At 47.7% G+C, this 16526-nt stretch overlaps 7 protein-coding genes across 7 annotated transcripts; 3 read left to right on the plus strand and 4 right to left on the minus strand.

Annotated features, from left to right (window-relative positions):
• Window positions 1-250: 250 nt before the first annotated feature.
• PEX2_002630 (RTA1 domain-containing protein) lies at window positions 251-1157 on the minus strand (the record flags this gene model as incomplete). The annotated part of the gene is made up of 2 exons (XM_016737541.1): window positions 251-927; window positions 986-1157. 2 exons carry the CDS (start codon window positions 1155-1157, stop codon window positions 251-253), a joined length of 849 nt encoding a protein of 282 aa, XP_016598977.1.
• A 618-nt stretch (window positions 1158-1775) lies between these two features.
• PEX2_002640 (Zn(II)2Cys6 transcription factor domain-containing protein) lies at window positions 1776-2933 on the plus strand (the record flags this gene model as incomplete). Its single annotated transcript, XM_016737542.1, has 1 exon — window positions 1776-2933. One exon carries the CDS (start codon window positions 1776-1778, stop codon window positions 2931-2933), a length of 1158 nt encoding a protein of 385 aa, XP_016598978.1.
• A 916-nt stretch (window positions 2934-3849) lies between these two features.
• On the minus strand, window positions 3850-5454 carry PEX2_002650 (heme-dependent oxidative N-demethylase family protein; the record flags this gene model as incomplete). Its single annotated transcript, XM_016737543.1, has 3 exons — window positions 3850-4330; window positions 4395-4860; window positions 4926-5454. The coding sequence occupies 3 exons, from the start codon at window positions 5452-5454 to the stop codon at window positions 3850-3852; spliced, it is 1476 nt and encodes a 491-aa protein (XP_016598979.1).
• Window positions 5455-6320: 866 nt separating this feature from the next.
• On the minus strand, window positions 6321-6974 carry PEX2_002660 (PRP38 family protein; the record flags this gene model as incomplete). Its single annotated transcript, XM_016737544.1, has 1 exon — window positions 6321-6974. One exon carries the CDS (start codon window positions 6972-6974, stop codon window positions 6321-6323), a length of 654 nt encoding a protein of 217 aa, XP_016598980.1.
• A 559-nt stretch (window positions 6975-7533) lies between these two features.
• Window positions 7534-8550, plus strand: PEX2_002670 (uncharacterized protein; the record flags this gene model as incomplete). The annotated part of the gene is made up of 1 exon (XM_016737545.1): window positions 7534-8550. One exon carries the CDS (start codon window positions 7534-7536, stop codon window positions 8548-8550), a length of 1017 nt encoding a protein of 338 aa, XP_016598981.1.
• Window positions 8551-8826: 276 nt separating this feature from the next.
• PEX2_002680 (WD40 repeat domain-containing protein) lies at window positions 8827-10903 on the minus strand (the record flags this gene model as incomplete). Its single annotated transcript, XM_016737546.1, has 2 exons — window positions 8827-9058; window positions 9117-10903. The coding sequence occupies 2 exons, from the start codon at window positions 10901-10903 to the stop codon at window positions 8827-8829; spliced, it is 2019 nt and encodes a 672-aa protein (XP_016598982.1).
• Window positions 10904-12050: 1147 nt separating this feature from the next.
• PEX2_002690 (uncharacterized protein) lies at window positions 12051-16005 on the plus strand (the record flags this gene model as incomplete). The annotated part of the gene is made up of 6 exons (XM_016737547.1): window positions 12051-12407; window positions 12486-12754; window positions 12823-12912; window positions 12968-14994; window positions 15058-15151; window positions 15213-16005. 6 exons carry the CDS (start codon window positions 12051-12053, stop codon window positions 16003-16005), a joined length of 3630 nt encoding a protein of 1209 aa, XP_016598983.1.
• Window positions 16006-16526: the final 521 nt, after the last annotated feature.

The following is a 16526-nucleotide window of genomic DNA, read 5'->3' on the forward strand; positions in this document are numbered from 1 at the left end:
TGTCTTGTATGTCTAAATGAATAGGACGAGGCTACATTCAGTTTCAACCCTTTGATTGCATTCCCAAGTCTGATCTGCAATTATTGTGATAACTAGATTCAGCTTAAAGAAAGGTGATTACGATTATGCAGGCTAGAGTCCGCCATCTAATGTCATAACTGAGATTTTCATTATTTCAGGAAGGCCTAGAAGCTAGTAAAATAGCAATGAGCATGAAGTCTACATTGAAGTAGACCTATGTCCGTACAGCTCAGCTCTGCTTCAACTCTAGGTCAGCCGCCACTTCGGTGACTGTCTCCTGATCCGATACCGTGAGTCTCGGCAGTGTGCCGGGATGCCAAATACCCCAGATGAGCATAGAGATTATCATCAGCACAGAGTCAAACACATAGAGCATCCACTCATGGGTAAGTGGATATCCATCGTTACCAGCTGCATACTCCACAACTCGAAAAATGCTCCGAACCAGGATAAGGGCACTGACAGCATAGAGCGTGCGCAAATGCCTCATCCAGTTGATTCCCTCATCGAAGGCCTCCGCCGGGGGTGATCGACGCATGCGAACCTCGAAGACAATCGAAGTGACAATGAACAGACCAAACATGATAACCTGGATGACGAGACCAGCGACCACAATGTTTGAGCCCATTTTCTGGTTATTTCCCGTGGCCATCAGGCCTGATGCACCACCTTGCACGAGGAATGACACGACATCGCCCATCACGAATATCTTGGTGAGCCATTTGATGCGAACAAGGGAGTGTTTCTCGGCATGGACACTGCAGATGATTCGCGCCAGAGTCATGTATACGGAGGCTGCGAAAAGAGTAGGTCCAAGGAGGAGGAAGACATTCTGAATCGCAAAAACGATCACCGAATCTGTGCTGTTGTGCGCAGCGACTCGAGCAGCGTAACCGATTACTTCGACTTCGTGTGAAACCCAGTCAGCGAAGTTCGATTCAATTAAGTGTCCCAGTATACGTACAGAGTCCGCCGATAGAAAATGCGAGGCAGAACCAAGCTTTTGTTCGGTGGAGCTTCCAAAAGTGAAATGTTGTGGCAGCGGCGAAAAGCACCAAGAAGATGACGGCTGCTGGGATCGAGGGGAGATATTTCCAGAGGTAGTAACCCCCTCTGTAAGGCTTAAGCTCAGCCATATTGTGTAGAGTGAAAACTTTTTCCTCACAAAAAGGAGAAACGATTGAGGGTTGGGCTTTTTATAGGTTGTGGGTCCCAATGTTGAGAGTGGTAAAAAATGAAAGTGAAGGGGTGGCAGGGTGGGATTTAAATATAGCAGATATTGACAAAAGCCGGTACGCTATCTAAACTAAGCGATATATTTTTACGCAAAAGAGGTTGAATATTATATAATGAAATATTTGAACAGGTAGAGCCCATGCAGTTTATATGGCAGATACCTAAAACGGCGGAGCCTGCAAGTGCCAAGACTTTTAACCTTAATCAAAGTGGAGACATGGTCTGTGCATACGCGTATTCTCACATTTTTTCTAACCTCACGACTTGACCTCGGGATCACTCAAGAAAGTCCAAGTGGACTTGCAATATAGTTGGTGGGTCTAGAGATTAGGCTTGCTGCGGACTATCTAAAACTGTTTAGGCTGCACCATTTACCTCCGCTATGGGCCCAGGGGTCTGAAATATACTACTCGCGTATCGGAACCAAGACTTCCGGCCCTAGCCTTATCTTTCTCTATATCACAGTGTGGCGAAATGGTCCGAAGAACGCATAAGAAATCTCGAAATGGCTGCATTGAATGCAAGCGCCGCCACATGAAGGTTTGTCACTCAACGACGACCGCCTATGTGCAGCCGCTGACCCTACTCAGTGTGATGAGAAAAGACCAATATGTTCCAATTGTATCAGTTCGCAGAGACACTGCGAGTTTTTGGACCCTGTCCCCAACGACCAGTCCTCTCGCAGTGTTAGAAGCGAAACTGCTACTGCATCACCCGCCGTTGGATCACCGGGCATGACCTCTCCGCCCGGCCAAGAACCCATCAGTAGTCCAGAAGATGCTCCCGTTAATATGCTTCATGTGGAGCTTGTTCTGAATCTCTCTTCAGAAGCCATGAAGGCATTCAATCCTTCTAATATCCCCTTCCGGGATATCTTGCGGTATGGCATTGGTGCGCCATATCTCATGAACGAACTTCTATCTCTGAGTGCCTTGCATCTTAGCATCACCAGACCGGGACAGCGGGATTTCTACCGGCACCACTCCACCCAGCTGCAGAGTTATGCACTGAGCTCATTCAACAGCTCATCATCACATATCAATGACGAAAATTACGTCTCAATCTTTCTATTCGCGGGCATTCTGGGGCTGCATATGCTCTGTGAGACACTAGTCTATCGAGATAATGACTTTGAGAGTTTTCTTGACCAATTTGTTCGGTACGTTGTGCTGCACTATGGGGTACGCACTGTCGCAGGCGGGGGGAGATGGCAACTTTTACAACAAACAGCATTGAAACCGATGTTGCAGCTTGGCTCTCGGATTCCTGAGCCGGATGCTCTGGGTCCAGTTTGCCAGGTGCTTTTTGATCGTATCAAAGGCCTTGGTTACGACGACTCTACTACAAGGACGTACGAACAGACTATCAAGGCCTTGCAATCCGTCGTCACTGTGGTCAACAGTGAGGCTCAACGGGCCGACAGCTTAGATGTTCTCGTTGCATGGCCGATACTTGTCCCTCGCGAATATATTGATATGATTGCGCAGAGGAAGTGCGAGGCTCTGGTTATCTTGGCGCATTTCGGTGCCCTTGTTGATACCCACAGACATTTGTGGGTATTCTGTGATGGCGGCAAGTATCTAGTTGATTCAATCAGTCAGTATCTTGGACCCGAGTGGGAAGAATGGCTTCATTGGCCACGGCAATCGCAGATTCCTGCAAGTTCTGTACAATAGTAATGGAATGGCCGCTCGCCGAGTTACCATTAAAAAGTGCGAATACCGACAACTACACAAGGTGAACCTCAGAACTAATTTTTCTTTTCTTTTTTTTTTTTTTCCGAAGGGATTTTATGAGGCGATGAAACAGAAAATACAGTCTCTTTGTTACATACTGAAATATTTTGGGGTGGTTTGTAGTTTTCCCATTGAAAATAGTTATTCTTTCATGCCCTATGTTTGAATTTTGTGATTTTCTCCTGTGTCATTCGCTTTGCCCTCCTTTGATCAGGTACCTCTTAGCTTGGGAACAGAAATGTCGCCGCTCTTCACCGAATTCCTGGGCTACACGGCCTATGAGGGAGGGATCCAAGATGTAAATTGGCTGTAAAACATGTCGGGGTGCTTGAAGTTCAGTTCGAAACCGTTGGTAGGAGATGACAGGTCTTGTTGCGCTGGTAAATCTCAATAAAAAGACACCCCCCAAGTAGCAAAGCTGTGAACAGAACAAAGCTGCTTATTATGGAAATTAATAACAGTTTTTTCTCTGGCAATAGAGAGGCTCGCGTAGTAGTAGGTCTTAAAGTTGCCTAGGTAGATATACCGAAGGATTGGTTGGTAGATAAGAGAGCAAGTGAGAGCAATGTAAGGAATATTAGATATTCTTGTAGCAACATCGTGCGCGCTCTTGAATATACCAATGATAATAATAACCAAATAAAGATTGCAGGAGGAAAAACAATTTCGCCCAAAGAGATTGCTGCAGAAAATCTGGCCAGTTATCTGAAAATCAACAGCCTGGTCTTGACTGACGTATTCATTGATTTAATATCGGCCAACATCTGGGAAGTACAAAATACAGCATCAACATCGTATTGATTGTTTATGTTTCAATCAAAGAAATAATACTAGCGAACAATCACATATCAACTGCCTAGAATCCCTGCTGCCGATGCCACTTCTCTTGCCAACCCTTGAACCATGGACTGTCATCCAGAGTAGATACTTCCCAATCTTTCGGGACTGACCCATTCTCCTTCTGCTCCTCAGACCATTCCTTCAACTTGGGAAGTACAACATGCTGAACATGCCAAACACCCTTGTAATCCATGAGGTTCTTCTTTCCCTCTGTAAGAAGTTTAACCAGCAAACCCGGTACGCCAGGTTCATCGCGAAATTCCGCGACTGAAGTAAAAAGCCCCTTGAAATTGAAAATAACCGCACCCGACAAAGGTAGGCGTCTGAGAGTCTGCCAGTCCACCCGCAGGTGACACTCATCAATGGTCAAATCAGCCCGCTGAGATAGCCGTTGTAATTCATGGGGGTCCCCGGGTGGCATGTACAATGGCTGTCCAATTTCCAGGCCCCAAGAGCCTCTCTGGATTGGCTTCTCAGTTGGCATCTTGGTGAAAAATCTAAACCAAACTCGCACGTCAGCACTTCGATAATATTGAATCCCCCGGGAAACCACCAACATACCGATCCATCGAAAACTGCATCTTCTCCTTGTAATCCGGAATCGTTTCATGAATCTCATGTAGTTGTTTCCCAACTTTCGACGCGACATTCCACCCTAGCGCCGAGCAGACCACCGCTGCACGCAGGAAATAGAATCCCGTCGTCTCGTCACGAAGCATGATTGCAAAATCCTCTGGTACATTGTCCATAAGGATCTCGAGAGGGGGCTTAGCTGTGACGTCCTGCTCGGTACCGAGGATCTTGTTCTGTAGAACACGCTTGTCAACCAGCGTGAAGTACTGGGGGTATCGGGCGCAGATAAATTGCAAGACCATCTCCATTAACTCCTTGCATGCAAGCTCGGAGCCTGGCATAGCATCGAGGACTTCCTTGCCATTTTTAGCATAAAGTTCTTTGCGCTGGGCAATGCGGCTCTTGTATGTGTTTTCGAGCTCGACCCACCAGTCTGGTTCGAGCTTGGTCAAGGCTGTTTTTAAAGGAGGCAGGAGATCAGTTTTAGATCATGATTTTCGGGCTTTATATGGAACGTACACATCGTTTGGTGATATGACCACCTGAATGGACGATACGGCCGAGGCAGTGCCTTCTCGATATTGAACTCGGGGTATGGGCTGGGAAGTGGAACTCCACTTAGAGTCGCATAGTCTGGAAAGTCTCCAAGTCCTTTGACCTCTGCCACCGAGAAGCCCATCGGTGTGTACTTGTCGCACGGGCTGATTCTATAGTCGGCGCTCATGGGTAGAATATTCCGACGCACTTCATCTTCGTGCACGTCGCGTCCGGGTGCGGAATCACAATTAAGATCTTCTAGGATATGTCTGCGTTGGGGTGGGAGAACATTGTCGTAGCTAGATGGGGCAGTTGGGCTTGTTGTAGCTTTCTTGTCTGGGGAGAAGGACCGTGGTGGTGTTCGGGCGGTTGAATGTTTTCGACCTCGCAGCGTTACTTTAGCCAAGAGAGATCTGCCAAATGTCCGATTAATAGCAGCGTAGACTCCAGTGGCAGCTAGTAGGATGAGTCCAATCCGCCAGAGATTCTCCAGGATCGACAAGAGGTCCATAGCGGCTCAATCCATACCAGTTGAAGCAACCGGACGTGGATGGTGATTGAATATACGCCGTTTATACAGTTGCAGAGGGCAGGCTTCGCAAAAGTAAGTACCGATCTATAGATGGACGGGGACTATGGCGAATAAGTACTCTCCGGGCTAACATTGGGCAAAGTATGTTCGGATATTGTTGCACTTGGATGAGGGATGTCCGAAGCGGGGGTGAAATTCGCATCCGTTCAGAGTGACAAGAGGTGCGCGTCGGATATCTGCTTTGGTCGTCTGGCTCGATTGGATTTGCCGTGTTGGGAGTGGAAATACCGGTCTATGCTGGTTTCTGCTGTATCGACGTCACACGCGGGTTATTGGAAGCGAGTGCATGCGTATCATGCTACTCTTTCCAGGTGGCCTTATCATATGTTCTACCATGTACATATAGCCCGCAAGTAGACAAGTTGCATGTAGATCAATTACGCAGGTCGAGTTTACGACCTATCAATATATACTAGAGACGTGTGGTTTGCCATTATTCGGAGGAGGTTTAGCTGTCAATTAATTCCCTACGCTGCTTAACATGGATAAAACCCAAGAATCAAGATCTTGAATGGATTGATTCTGTACTCAAACAAGAAGAGATAAGAACTGGGAACAAGTATACCGAATTGGAAGCCCTTCTGTTACCCAAAAGGGTAAAAATGTCCCGAGGCTTGGCGGCAGATGACTATTTGATTATGGGGGAGGCACCCGTGTACAGTGCGCAGCACTGACCACTTAGACAAAACTCACTATAACCCGACGTGTTAGTCTTGTCTTCTGTGGTAGCCTCTACCCCTTCTCCGGATTTATGTTTTTGTGTGCTGAAAATCATATTGGACTCATCAGTCTTCTGGCTCACACGGACTGATTCGCTCATCTAGCAAATCCAAGTCCTCCAGTTGTGATCGCGGCGGCAGCTTCCAGAGACTGGTACCACAGACACGGTCTTTTGTGAGAAGATCATCGACGAACTGATCCATATATGTAAGCGTGAAAGAGTCGCGCACCCGTCGCTTCAGTTTTCGGTAATCGAGAAGTAGTGGTTCCAGGGTTTTGTAGACATCGACCGAGTCGAAGGTCAATCGCACGTAGAAGGCCGCAAGAGCGCGGAGGTATTTGAAGTCGCCTCGATCCTTGACAAGGGAATCATCTGGATTTTCTGCCTCGTCGCCACTGCCGGGGTCGGTGTAATTGAGTAGTTCGAGGATGACGTCTCGGTCAGGCCCGAGCTGGAGGAGCTTGAATGCAAGGCAAAGGAAGGGGGTTGGTTTCTCAGATACACCGTATGTTCCACCAATGGAGGTCAATTCGACTGCGCGATCACACAGAGTCGCTGCGTTCAAACCGAAGCACTGTTCCTTCCAGTAGTATGAGTCGGTGATGCGGTCGCGCACGGCTTTCTCGAAGAGTGTAGCGGGGTTGACGCCACGGACGAGGGGGCCCTTGTAGCCACGGTTATCGAGGAACGAGCTGGCATCGGCGCGATGAGCTGCCATTTTGAGAGTGAGGGCAGATGCGGAAGTGCCAAGGCATCAAAGCGAAGCGAAAAAGGACTACGGCAGTTTTTTTGAGACCATCGCGATAATGCGGATTTGGGGTTACCGCCTTCATCACCGCCTTTATCGCGGTTGTTGTTTGACGAAAAGGTATATATATAGGGCTGTCTTCTCAGCATGCATTGCTAGATCATTGATTTGTATTTGAATTACCAACAGGAATCTCATATAATTATTACCCATCCAAATGGCCGATGATCAATGCCCGACTAAAAATAACCATCCTGGTCAACAACCTGCTTTGAAGCGATACCGCCAAGACTGCTTATCGATAGTCGCGTGGACAACGTAAACAACCTGATGTCATGAAACGAGCCTAACAAAAAGACATGCTTGGAGATTAATAGTCCAAAGTGGTTATATCTTGAACCTCGTCCAAGGGGCTATGCATGTCTGAAATTTCAATTTTGTCTCATCACACTCTCATTATCCGACCTATGCAGCCTCCCTTGTGGCCATGGTTCTTTTAACGTCCTCTACAGTTTCGGCCATTGTGTCGATGGGAGTGATCTGCATATTTACTGCACTATTATTTCTCTCTGGATATGTCCTGCAGCAGCAATCTGTGAAGAACATTCAACATGCTTTGAAACCCCAGGAAGCTGCACAAAAGGCAAGACATAGATCGGGCCCCGCATTCCAAAAGCCACTAAAACGAGGTGTATCGGACACGGGGTATGGGGCTGATGAAGATATACCAATCATTGGGAGTCAAATAAACTACGACTCATCTGGAAACTATGCCTATCTCCAAATGTTATCTGAACCAGACCCATCAGATATCTGCTCCGCAATCCTGTTCTTCAAACAACTCTCCACAAATGGAACAGCCGTCCAGGACCGGCTCTTCGTGTACCCAGAGCAATGGGACCGAATGTCAGCCCAAAAATTGGGCGCATCTGCCACCAAAGCATTATCATTATTACGCGCTGCCAGTGCCAAATATAATATCTGGCTCCTCCCGATCGACATGTCAGCAGCCACAGCTGCAGGATACTCAACAACAAACACCAAGCTGCTCCACCTGGGCCAAATCCAGTTTATGCAGTATGACAGTGTTCTCTATGTTCAAACACCTGGTATACTATTAGACACAGGCAAACTGGATGATATGCTCTTGGATCGGCCACTGCCCCTCCGCCACGACAAGGACCGCCCAGAGTCCTACAACAATGAGGCGTGGATTCCTATGCCGCTTCGTGCAAACCGCGAAGCAGATCTTCCGCCTGTCTATCTTATTACTGTCAATAATATCGAAAATGGGAATATTGAGGCAAGGACTCATGTTCCCAATGTTGCATTGCCTGGTTTTGGTAGCCTTGTGGTTGGGCCCCGGGGAGCTACCAAAGCAGCCAAATCGCCAGATGCCGATCAGCCTGGCTATGTCTATTTCGATAGCGATCGTGATGGACATGTTAAGTGGGCTAACAATCCCCATTTTGGGACCTGGCGATCCCAGCAAGCTGAAGTTTGTGAGGGATTGGACTTGGACGAAGTCATTCATCATGAGCAATGAGCTTTCAATTTTTAAGTGACATGGTCTTGTGCATGTTGTAAATACGGAGGGGAAATGGCGTTGGTGTCTGTGATATGCATCCATGTAAGGTAAATTTACATTGCAACTATTTCAATTTCAATTTCAGAGTTGGGCTCCTTGGCTGCGAATCTTTACTGTCCGTTACAGTTCAATCGTGCAAATTTCTCACACCTTTAGATTCCAAGTCATGATATTCATTCATTATGTGTCACTATGGTCATTATGCTTTTACATGTCCGCCATTCATAGCTTTTCCTATTGCGGCACACCGATCTCGTAACCAAGGAGGACTTCGGTGGTGTTTCCTTCCCAGCCCCGGTTACCGCTGGTGGAGATCATGTAACGGCATGCATTGTCGACATATAGCTGAGAGATAGTTCCGGTCCGATGACCCGGAATGATCAGGAACGGAACTGGGGAATGGCGAGAAGACTGGTCGGCTTGCACGTTTTGCAGATCATAGAGACGGAGGATATCGTGAGAGGCACTGTACATGAGAAAGATTAGAAAAAGAATGCTGCGTTGCACGATAGCGCTTTACTCACCAAACAAGATGACGGCCATTTGGCATAGCCTTCAGTGCTGTCACCGGCCCACTCCCCTGTGGGAATTTGAACGTTCGTTCGGGATTTCTCAACCCCTTATGCAGACTATATTCTTCGACAGTGCCATTTCGGCGTCCGGCATATATGTAATTTCCATCGGGGGACCAACAAGCATTCATACACCATGGAGGAGAATTATAGGGGGTGATGCGGGCGACAGGATCAAGCTGTCGCCGGTCCCAAACTCGGATTGCTCCATCCATTGAGGCGGCCAAGAACGTATTATCACTCGTCACACCTTGCTCTTGTTGGGTATTTTGTGAGAAGTCTGGGGCTGGTGGAGGTGTCTCGAGATCCTCTGCTTTAGGGAGTCCATTGACAACCGGCTGCACTAGGCCACCTGAGATATCCGCATCGTTCATTTCCGTGTTCTGGTCGGGTTCATCAGTATGAGTATTTGCTTGCTTAGACAATGCATTGTGCGTGCTTTGTGCATGTTCCGCATCTGGTTCGGCGGGCATTTCATCATCAACTTCTCCTGGTGCGTCGGCATCCGGCATAGCTCCATTGGCTACAGCGCGGCCAAACTCGTCATCCTCATCTACCCCAAATACCCCACCGGATGGCTCACCACCGTCAGCAGCTCCACCATCCCCGTCACCGAATAATGAGTCTGCTCCGCCAAAGAGCGAGTCTGCCGGGGAGCCCGCCTGCGGGTTCTCGGTCGGGGCTACGTCTCCGTTGTCGTGTGAGGTATCCATGTAGTTGAAGTTGTCTGTGCCAGGTGCAGCATAGTTTGATGCATATGTGCCATTGGTCTGCTGTGGATCGATTGTGTCGCTGGGGACTGGAAGGCTAGACTCTGGCCGAATCTGCACAGCAGATATTTGTCCGCCGCTGCCACCGAAAGCTCGTCTAGCTTGACCGGTGTTCAGATCCCAGTCAAAGACCCGTTTATCCCAGCCTCCGGATAGCAGTGATTCTTCATCTGACGTAAGGTTCAGGGAGGACACTGCCGAGGTATGTTGTCGCAGAAGCGCAATTTCCTTGCCCTCTTCGTGGCGCAGAGTTTGCAGACGAATCGCCCCGGATTCTAACCCAGTAAGAAGCCACAATCCTTCGCTATGGCTAGCCAAAGAGTACACTGGTGATAAGTGGCTGCCATCCATGTTCTCCCAGTATGTCATCAGGACTCCAGCTTTGACCACACTATCAACGAAGGGGTGCCTTTGCGCAACGGTCAACATGAGTTTGCTGTTGATTGAGTCCGCCCAGTTGAACTTTCGCACGAATCCATCAGATCCACCGGTGAAAACCCAACGCATATCCGCTGTCGCTGTAATAGCATTGATCGAGGTGGCATGCGGCGCGGCGGTGGTTGGGACCACATCGTAGGTCCGGGCAGTGAGGCATTCAGGGCGCACACTTGGGTGGTAAATGGAGAACGGTTCAAACACGATGTTGTTGCCATTGCCATTCGTGTTTTGTTGCATGCCAGGGCCCTCTGACGCCTGGCTCGCATTTGAAGGGCTATCAGGGTCTTGATCACCATCGCCGTCTTGATCATTTTCATTTTCGTTGTCATTGTCGCCCTCGCCATCATCGACGTCGCGCATTGTGTCGTCCATATCGTTGTCGTTGTCGTTCTCGTTATCGGAGCTTCCGTCCTGGGAGCCTAGGGAATCGCGGGGGTGGTTAGCAATGTTGAGATCAATCGGCAGGCCATTGGAACAAAGAATTGTCATACCTCCCATGTCACGGTCCTCTTCTTCCTCCAATGAAGCCATGATTACCGGGGCTTCTCGTGACACTCCGTGTGGGGTAGCTACCGTTTGCGCGCCGCAATTGAAGCAGGGGGTTGGGAGTTTTCAAACAAACAGCTCCGACGCCAACGGGAATAAATAAGGCGAATGACAGCGAGATCGGAATTATGCTCCAGCTCTGGAGTTCAAAGGAGAGAGTCGCGCGTTACGCCGCGGCTTAAAATGGACCGATCTGGGAATGGATCCGATGCTTGGCGGACCAATCAGCGTCAAGGGCCCCTAAGCTGTATACTACTACTACATACGAATCTATAACATCAGGTCTTTTATCCATTATATCCATTATATACACATTGTCATACACAATAGAGTGATGTTTCACTATATCTCTGTGAAACTAATTTATTGAAGAGCAAGGATGAGCTTGAAGACCTACCTCTACTCAAGAATGAGAATAATTGACAGGTTTCCTAGGAGGATACTATCATGTATGCATCTGTGGTAGGACTTAGTTATGTTAAGATGTGATATTCTTAATATAAAGCATTTAGCACGTGGAAGTTTGGCGATGTATGTTTTGTGGCCAACGTGATCTTAAAAGGAATGTTGAGCCTCATTAGCTACACATCCATTGATGGTAAATATATTTCTTGGAATGCAATACTCGAGAGCTATTACTTTTATAAGACTATAGTAAGTATTATATAGTAGGTAATGGAATACAGAGTACACAATATATCAGATGTATAGCAAACATTTGTTAGACATTGATTTGCTGTCTTCTGTCCTTCCTCAACATCCTTCCTTCCAGACGACTTCACTCGCTTCTCACTAGTACATCAATCATTTGCATATGCAACTTTATCACCTCATGTCTAAACTCCTCTGACCTCATCCACATGACACATGCTCTCCACTGGATTTGACTTCGAAACTTTAAGCCACTTCCCTTTCTTGCACGCCTTTTCCTTTCCCACGCACTTTCCGCTTTCCACGACAAATCCAGCTCATTCGTAAACACTCACTCTTCAAAAACATACGGCAGGTGACGTTTCAAGGATAAAATACATCTAGCGGTGGGGCCATCGAGTGTTGGGAAGTGTCTTGGTGAGGTCGATAGAAGATCTACTGGAATATATATAGGCTAATCCAGCACATAATTTAGACAATCATGTCGCATTTTCGCTTTCAATATGGGCACCGGCCCAAGGAGCAGGTCAAGCCTGCTAATCCGGAAATTCGCCAATACTTCAACTCGGATCTACCAATCTACGGCCCTTGGAAACTTTGGCAAACCAAGCCAGAACTTCCTTCGACCGAAGAGATCCTCGGGACAGATATACCGGGAGACGTCGTCGCTCTTGCCCCCAATTGCATTTCAGGACCCTGGGTTTCTAAAGAGGAATACCTAGAGGCCCATTATGCATTGATCCGAGAAGACTCAGTTGCACCACTTCGAAATGCTGTGGCCCGGGTTCGCGCTGATCCTTTCATGAAAGATACTCCGGATATTTCTATTTATGAGAAGGTGAGTGCTGCTAATCCATTGGACTCTCTCGGAGTTGGCAGTTACAAGTTCTAATCAACATCATTTCTTATATGAAAGGTCTTCGTTGTCGGTGTTACCCTAGCCCGCGCGGGTTTGGCGTTGCACATCCAATTCTCTACTCGCCGCGCGGGCAAAAACATTGCCTGGACATACTCTAACCGGCTTAATCCTGGGGCAGTTGTTGCCCTATCCCCCAAGAACAACGCATTCTCGAGCAAATGTGTCGTCGCCGTCGTGGCTTGTCGGCTGCTGGAAGGGGTTGAGAAAGACCCTCCCGAGGTTGATCTATTTTTGGCCTCGCCTGACGATATTGAGGTTGACCCACAGTACGTAATATCATGGGTGTGTGAATTTGCAAGATATAATAATCATACTGACTATCATATCTCACTAGGCAAGAATGGGTCATGGTTGAGGCTCGAGCGGGATATTTCGAGGCAAATCGACATACCTTGACAGCACTGCAAAAGCTGTCAAAGGAAAGGTCAGGCGCGAAACCAGTACTACTTCTGTTGGAAGGATTACCTAACACTATCTAGTTTTCCATTGAACGAACAAATCTGCAGTTTGGTAAGCGACATTGATCCACCGGGATACATTAACACCGCGCCGTGCATGGACTTCACACCGTTGTCTGAATCCTCTGCACTCGATATCACCGGAAAGTATGACATCATCGAGCGATGGCCATCACAGCCAATGGGAAAACTAGATATATCCCAATGGTCAGCTCTGAATCGAATGTTGACTAAAAAGCTGGCTATCATTCAGGGCCCTCCTGGAACAGGCAAGACCTTTACCTCTATCGCTGCTCTGAGAATGATGCTCTCAAACAAAGGGCCAATGGATCCACCGATAATCATTACTGCTCAGACTAACCATGCTCTCGATCAACTGATCAAGCATATCTCGGTTTTCGAGAAGAACTATGTCCGGCTAGGTGGAAGGACTTCCGATCCTGAAATCCGCAAGCGCACACCTTATGAGATCAGACAAAACCAGGGCCTATTGACAATTGAGGGAGGTTTGATGACTCCAATGAGAAAGAAACAGAACAAAATCGCGGCCGAGCTTGATAAGCTCCTAAAACCACTTGCACCATCAGGTAACAGCAAGCCTCTTGCAGCATCTCTATTTTTGGAGCATGGTCTTTTAAGCCAAGATCAGGTTGACTCCTTGCAAGAGACTGCAAATAAATGGCAGCAATTCAACACCCCCGCAAATGCCGATCCTTTGGCCGCTTGGCTTGCAGACTCTGTGAGAGAGTTTGACTCCGAATACGCTGGTGACTTCGGGTTCATTGATGATGATATTGACCTGGAGTATGAGCAACTCAAGGAGATTGAAGTCGAACACGGAAGATATGAGGATGACTGGTCGTCTTTCAGAACACGCTTTTCCCCATTGTCGCCTGGTCTTTGTAGCTCCAACACCGCCAGAATCTCTCGGGCAACGGTTGAAAACTTGCTGAAAGAGAAAGACTTTTACAAGATTCACAAGAGATATCGCGGTGCCATTTATGACTACCTGCGTCAACAGCTGATCGCTATTCTGGGAGAACATGTGCAACGCCTTGCTCAAACTTACCAAGATTGCTCTGCTAATTTTCAAATTGGTAGATTTGAACGGGACTACTGTATTCTCCAAGAGGCAAAGATCATCGGTATGACTACCACTGGTCTGAGCAAATACAGAGGACTAGTCTCAAGTTTGCATCCCCGGGTCATCTTGATTGAAGAGGCAGCAGAAGTACTTGAGGCCCCAGTTGCAGTTTCTTGCCTTCCATCACTTCAGCATCTTATTCTTGTTGGTGATCACCAGCAGCTCAGGGGTCAATGTGCCGGCTATGATCTCTGCGGGGATCCTTTCAACCTTGACGTCTCTATGTTTGAACGCCTAATAAAGAATAAAATGCCATACGCCATGCTTCAAGAGCAAAGGCGAATGGTCCCAGAAATCAGAAAGCTCGTGGCCCCCATGTATGGGGATCTTCTTCGTGACCATCCGTCTGTTGAGGATCACCCTTTGGTTCCTGGTATGGGAGATAAACGATCCTTTTTCTTCGACCACACTGCGCATGAAAGCAACGACAGTCTGCTGTCCAAGGTAAATGACTTTGAGGCATCTATGGTGGTTAATCTCCTTGCCTACCTTGTAATGAACAAAGTCCCGCCAGCAAGTATCACGGTCCTGACGTTCTACAACGGTCAACGCAAGTTGATCATGCGAAAGAAGTCACAGAATCAAAATGTCTCCAAAGAATATGTGAATATACTGACCGTCGACTCATACCAAGGAGAAGAGAACGATATTGTCCTTCTGTCGCTTGTTCGATCGAATGATCATCGAGGTATCGGCTTTCTCGCACAAGACAACAGAGTCTGTGTTGCCTTGTCCCGCGCTAAATACGGTCTTTACATATTTGGAAACGCACAATGTGTCAGCAAACATAGTGATTTCTGGTATGCAGTTACCAATGTGATGTCCGAGAACCACCAAGACCTTCGCATCGGCCGGGCTCTGCCTCTGTATTGTGCAAGACACAACCAAGAAACCCTCATTGAAAGTGAGTCCCTATAATAACTGACAATACCACAGAAAAAAGAGAATATCTAATTGCTTCTTCTAGATCTCAAGGACTGGAACGCTATCACCGACGGTTGTAACAAGCCTTGTGGCAAAGATTTACCATGTGGACATCCATGTCCCCGCAAATGCCACGGGTAAGTTTCAAGAATAATGACAGTTTATATGTATTCAAATACTAATATCTTGCGAGATTAGTTCTGAACATGACTGGGTCTCTTGCAAACAGCGCTGCCGTGAAATTCGCGAGTGCTGCAACACACCCTGCATTTGCGTGTGCTCTCCACCGCACACTCATGATTGCTTCTGTGGTATGGGCAAGGACAGCAAAACTCAGGTCTTTGATGCCGGATCCGATTGGGATGACTTTGATCGCGATGATGATGATCGCGACGAAAGGGTGGGTCCCATACCCCGACCCCGAGCCCTAACCCGCGCTCCTACCTCCACCGCAGACGACAATGCAGCGCGGCGTGCCGAGGGTGTGCGCCGATGGCAGGAGTTTGCGCAGGGTGGAGCTGAGTTGGATGATTATCGTCGAGCTGGGCTCACGGTTGGAGGGAAACTTCCCCAGAAAGATGCGACACCGGTCAAACAGGGCGTGGCTGCTCCGGTAGAAGGAATCCTGATCGACTTCGACGACAACGATAATCTTCCAGCCGCAGTTCCAGGTACAGAGGAAAGCCAGCCTACTGCCCCAGCTATGGAAGACATGCTTACTTATGACGGGGCTGGTGATGTCCTGGCTGAAACTATGATTGAATTGCAAGACATGCTTCCCATCTCGCCTGAGAAAGACCTCATGACCTTCGACCAAGATGATCACTCTCGAGCCGAGGGTGTTAGTCCAGAGAAAAACCAACTTCCTGCCGCGGTTCATGATAACGATAATTTGGCCAGCAGTTCTAGTCTAGCTTACATGTCGCTCACTCCTAGTGTCATGGAAGATGTGACCCCTCCCGCGGAGGGGCAGTTGATTGAGCTGTCCTAGATCGGTGGCAGATATCACTTTGCTGCGGTTTTTGCTTTTGTCAGACTTTTCGGCGAGGGGAAGATAAGTCGCGGAACTGTTTAATGAGGATGAGAATGAGAACAGGAGGAAAGAGGATACGGGGATTCGGTGATGAGCGCTGAATTGACAGAAAGGGAAAATAGAAAAGCACAAAAAGAGGACGTCGTGTCATATTAAAAAGCATACATCAATAAAGAAATGCTTTTGAGTTGTTACTAGCTGCAATTCAACGCAGTTGTTCATGTTCTACTCCCAATTAGGTCGTATATGCTCATAGAAGCACTGAAAAGTGCAAATGTCCCTGTGCCGCAATAGTTGGTTGTTCCTCTGGACAATATGACCACAATCTCTTCGATAGCACCCCCTCGTTCATTTCAGCCGCTAACACGCTCAAGACACAATATACAGCTATCGTTTAAATGAAAATTCGGTGCAATCATAAACACATTATATTCCAGCAAGCCTCAATATGTACAAACGCCGAAACCATAATATCAACA

This window comes from Penicillium expansum, assembly GCF_000769745.1.
Source record: "Penicillium expansum strain MD-8 chromosome Unknown contig7, whole genome shotgun sequence".
Lineage (NCBI taxonomy): Eukaryota > Fungi > Ascomycota > Eurotiomycetes > Eurotiales > Aspergillaceae > Penicillium > Penicillium expansum.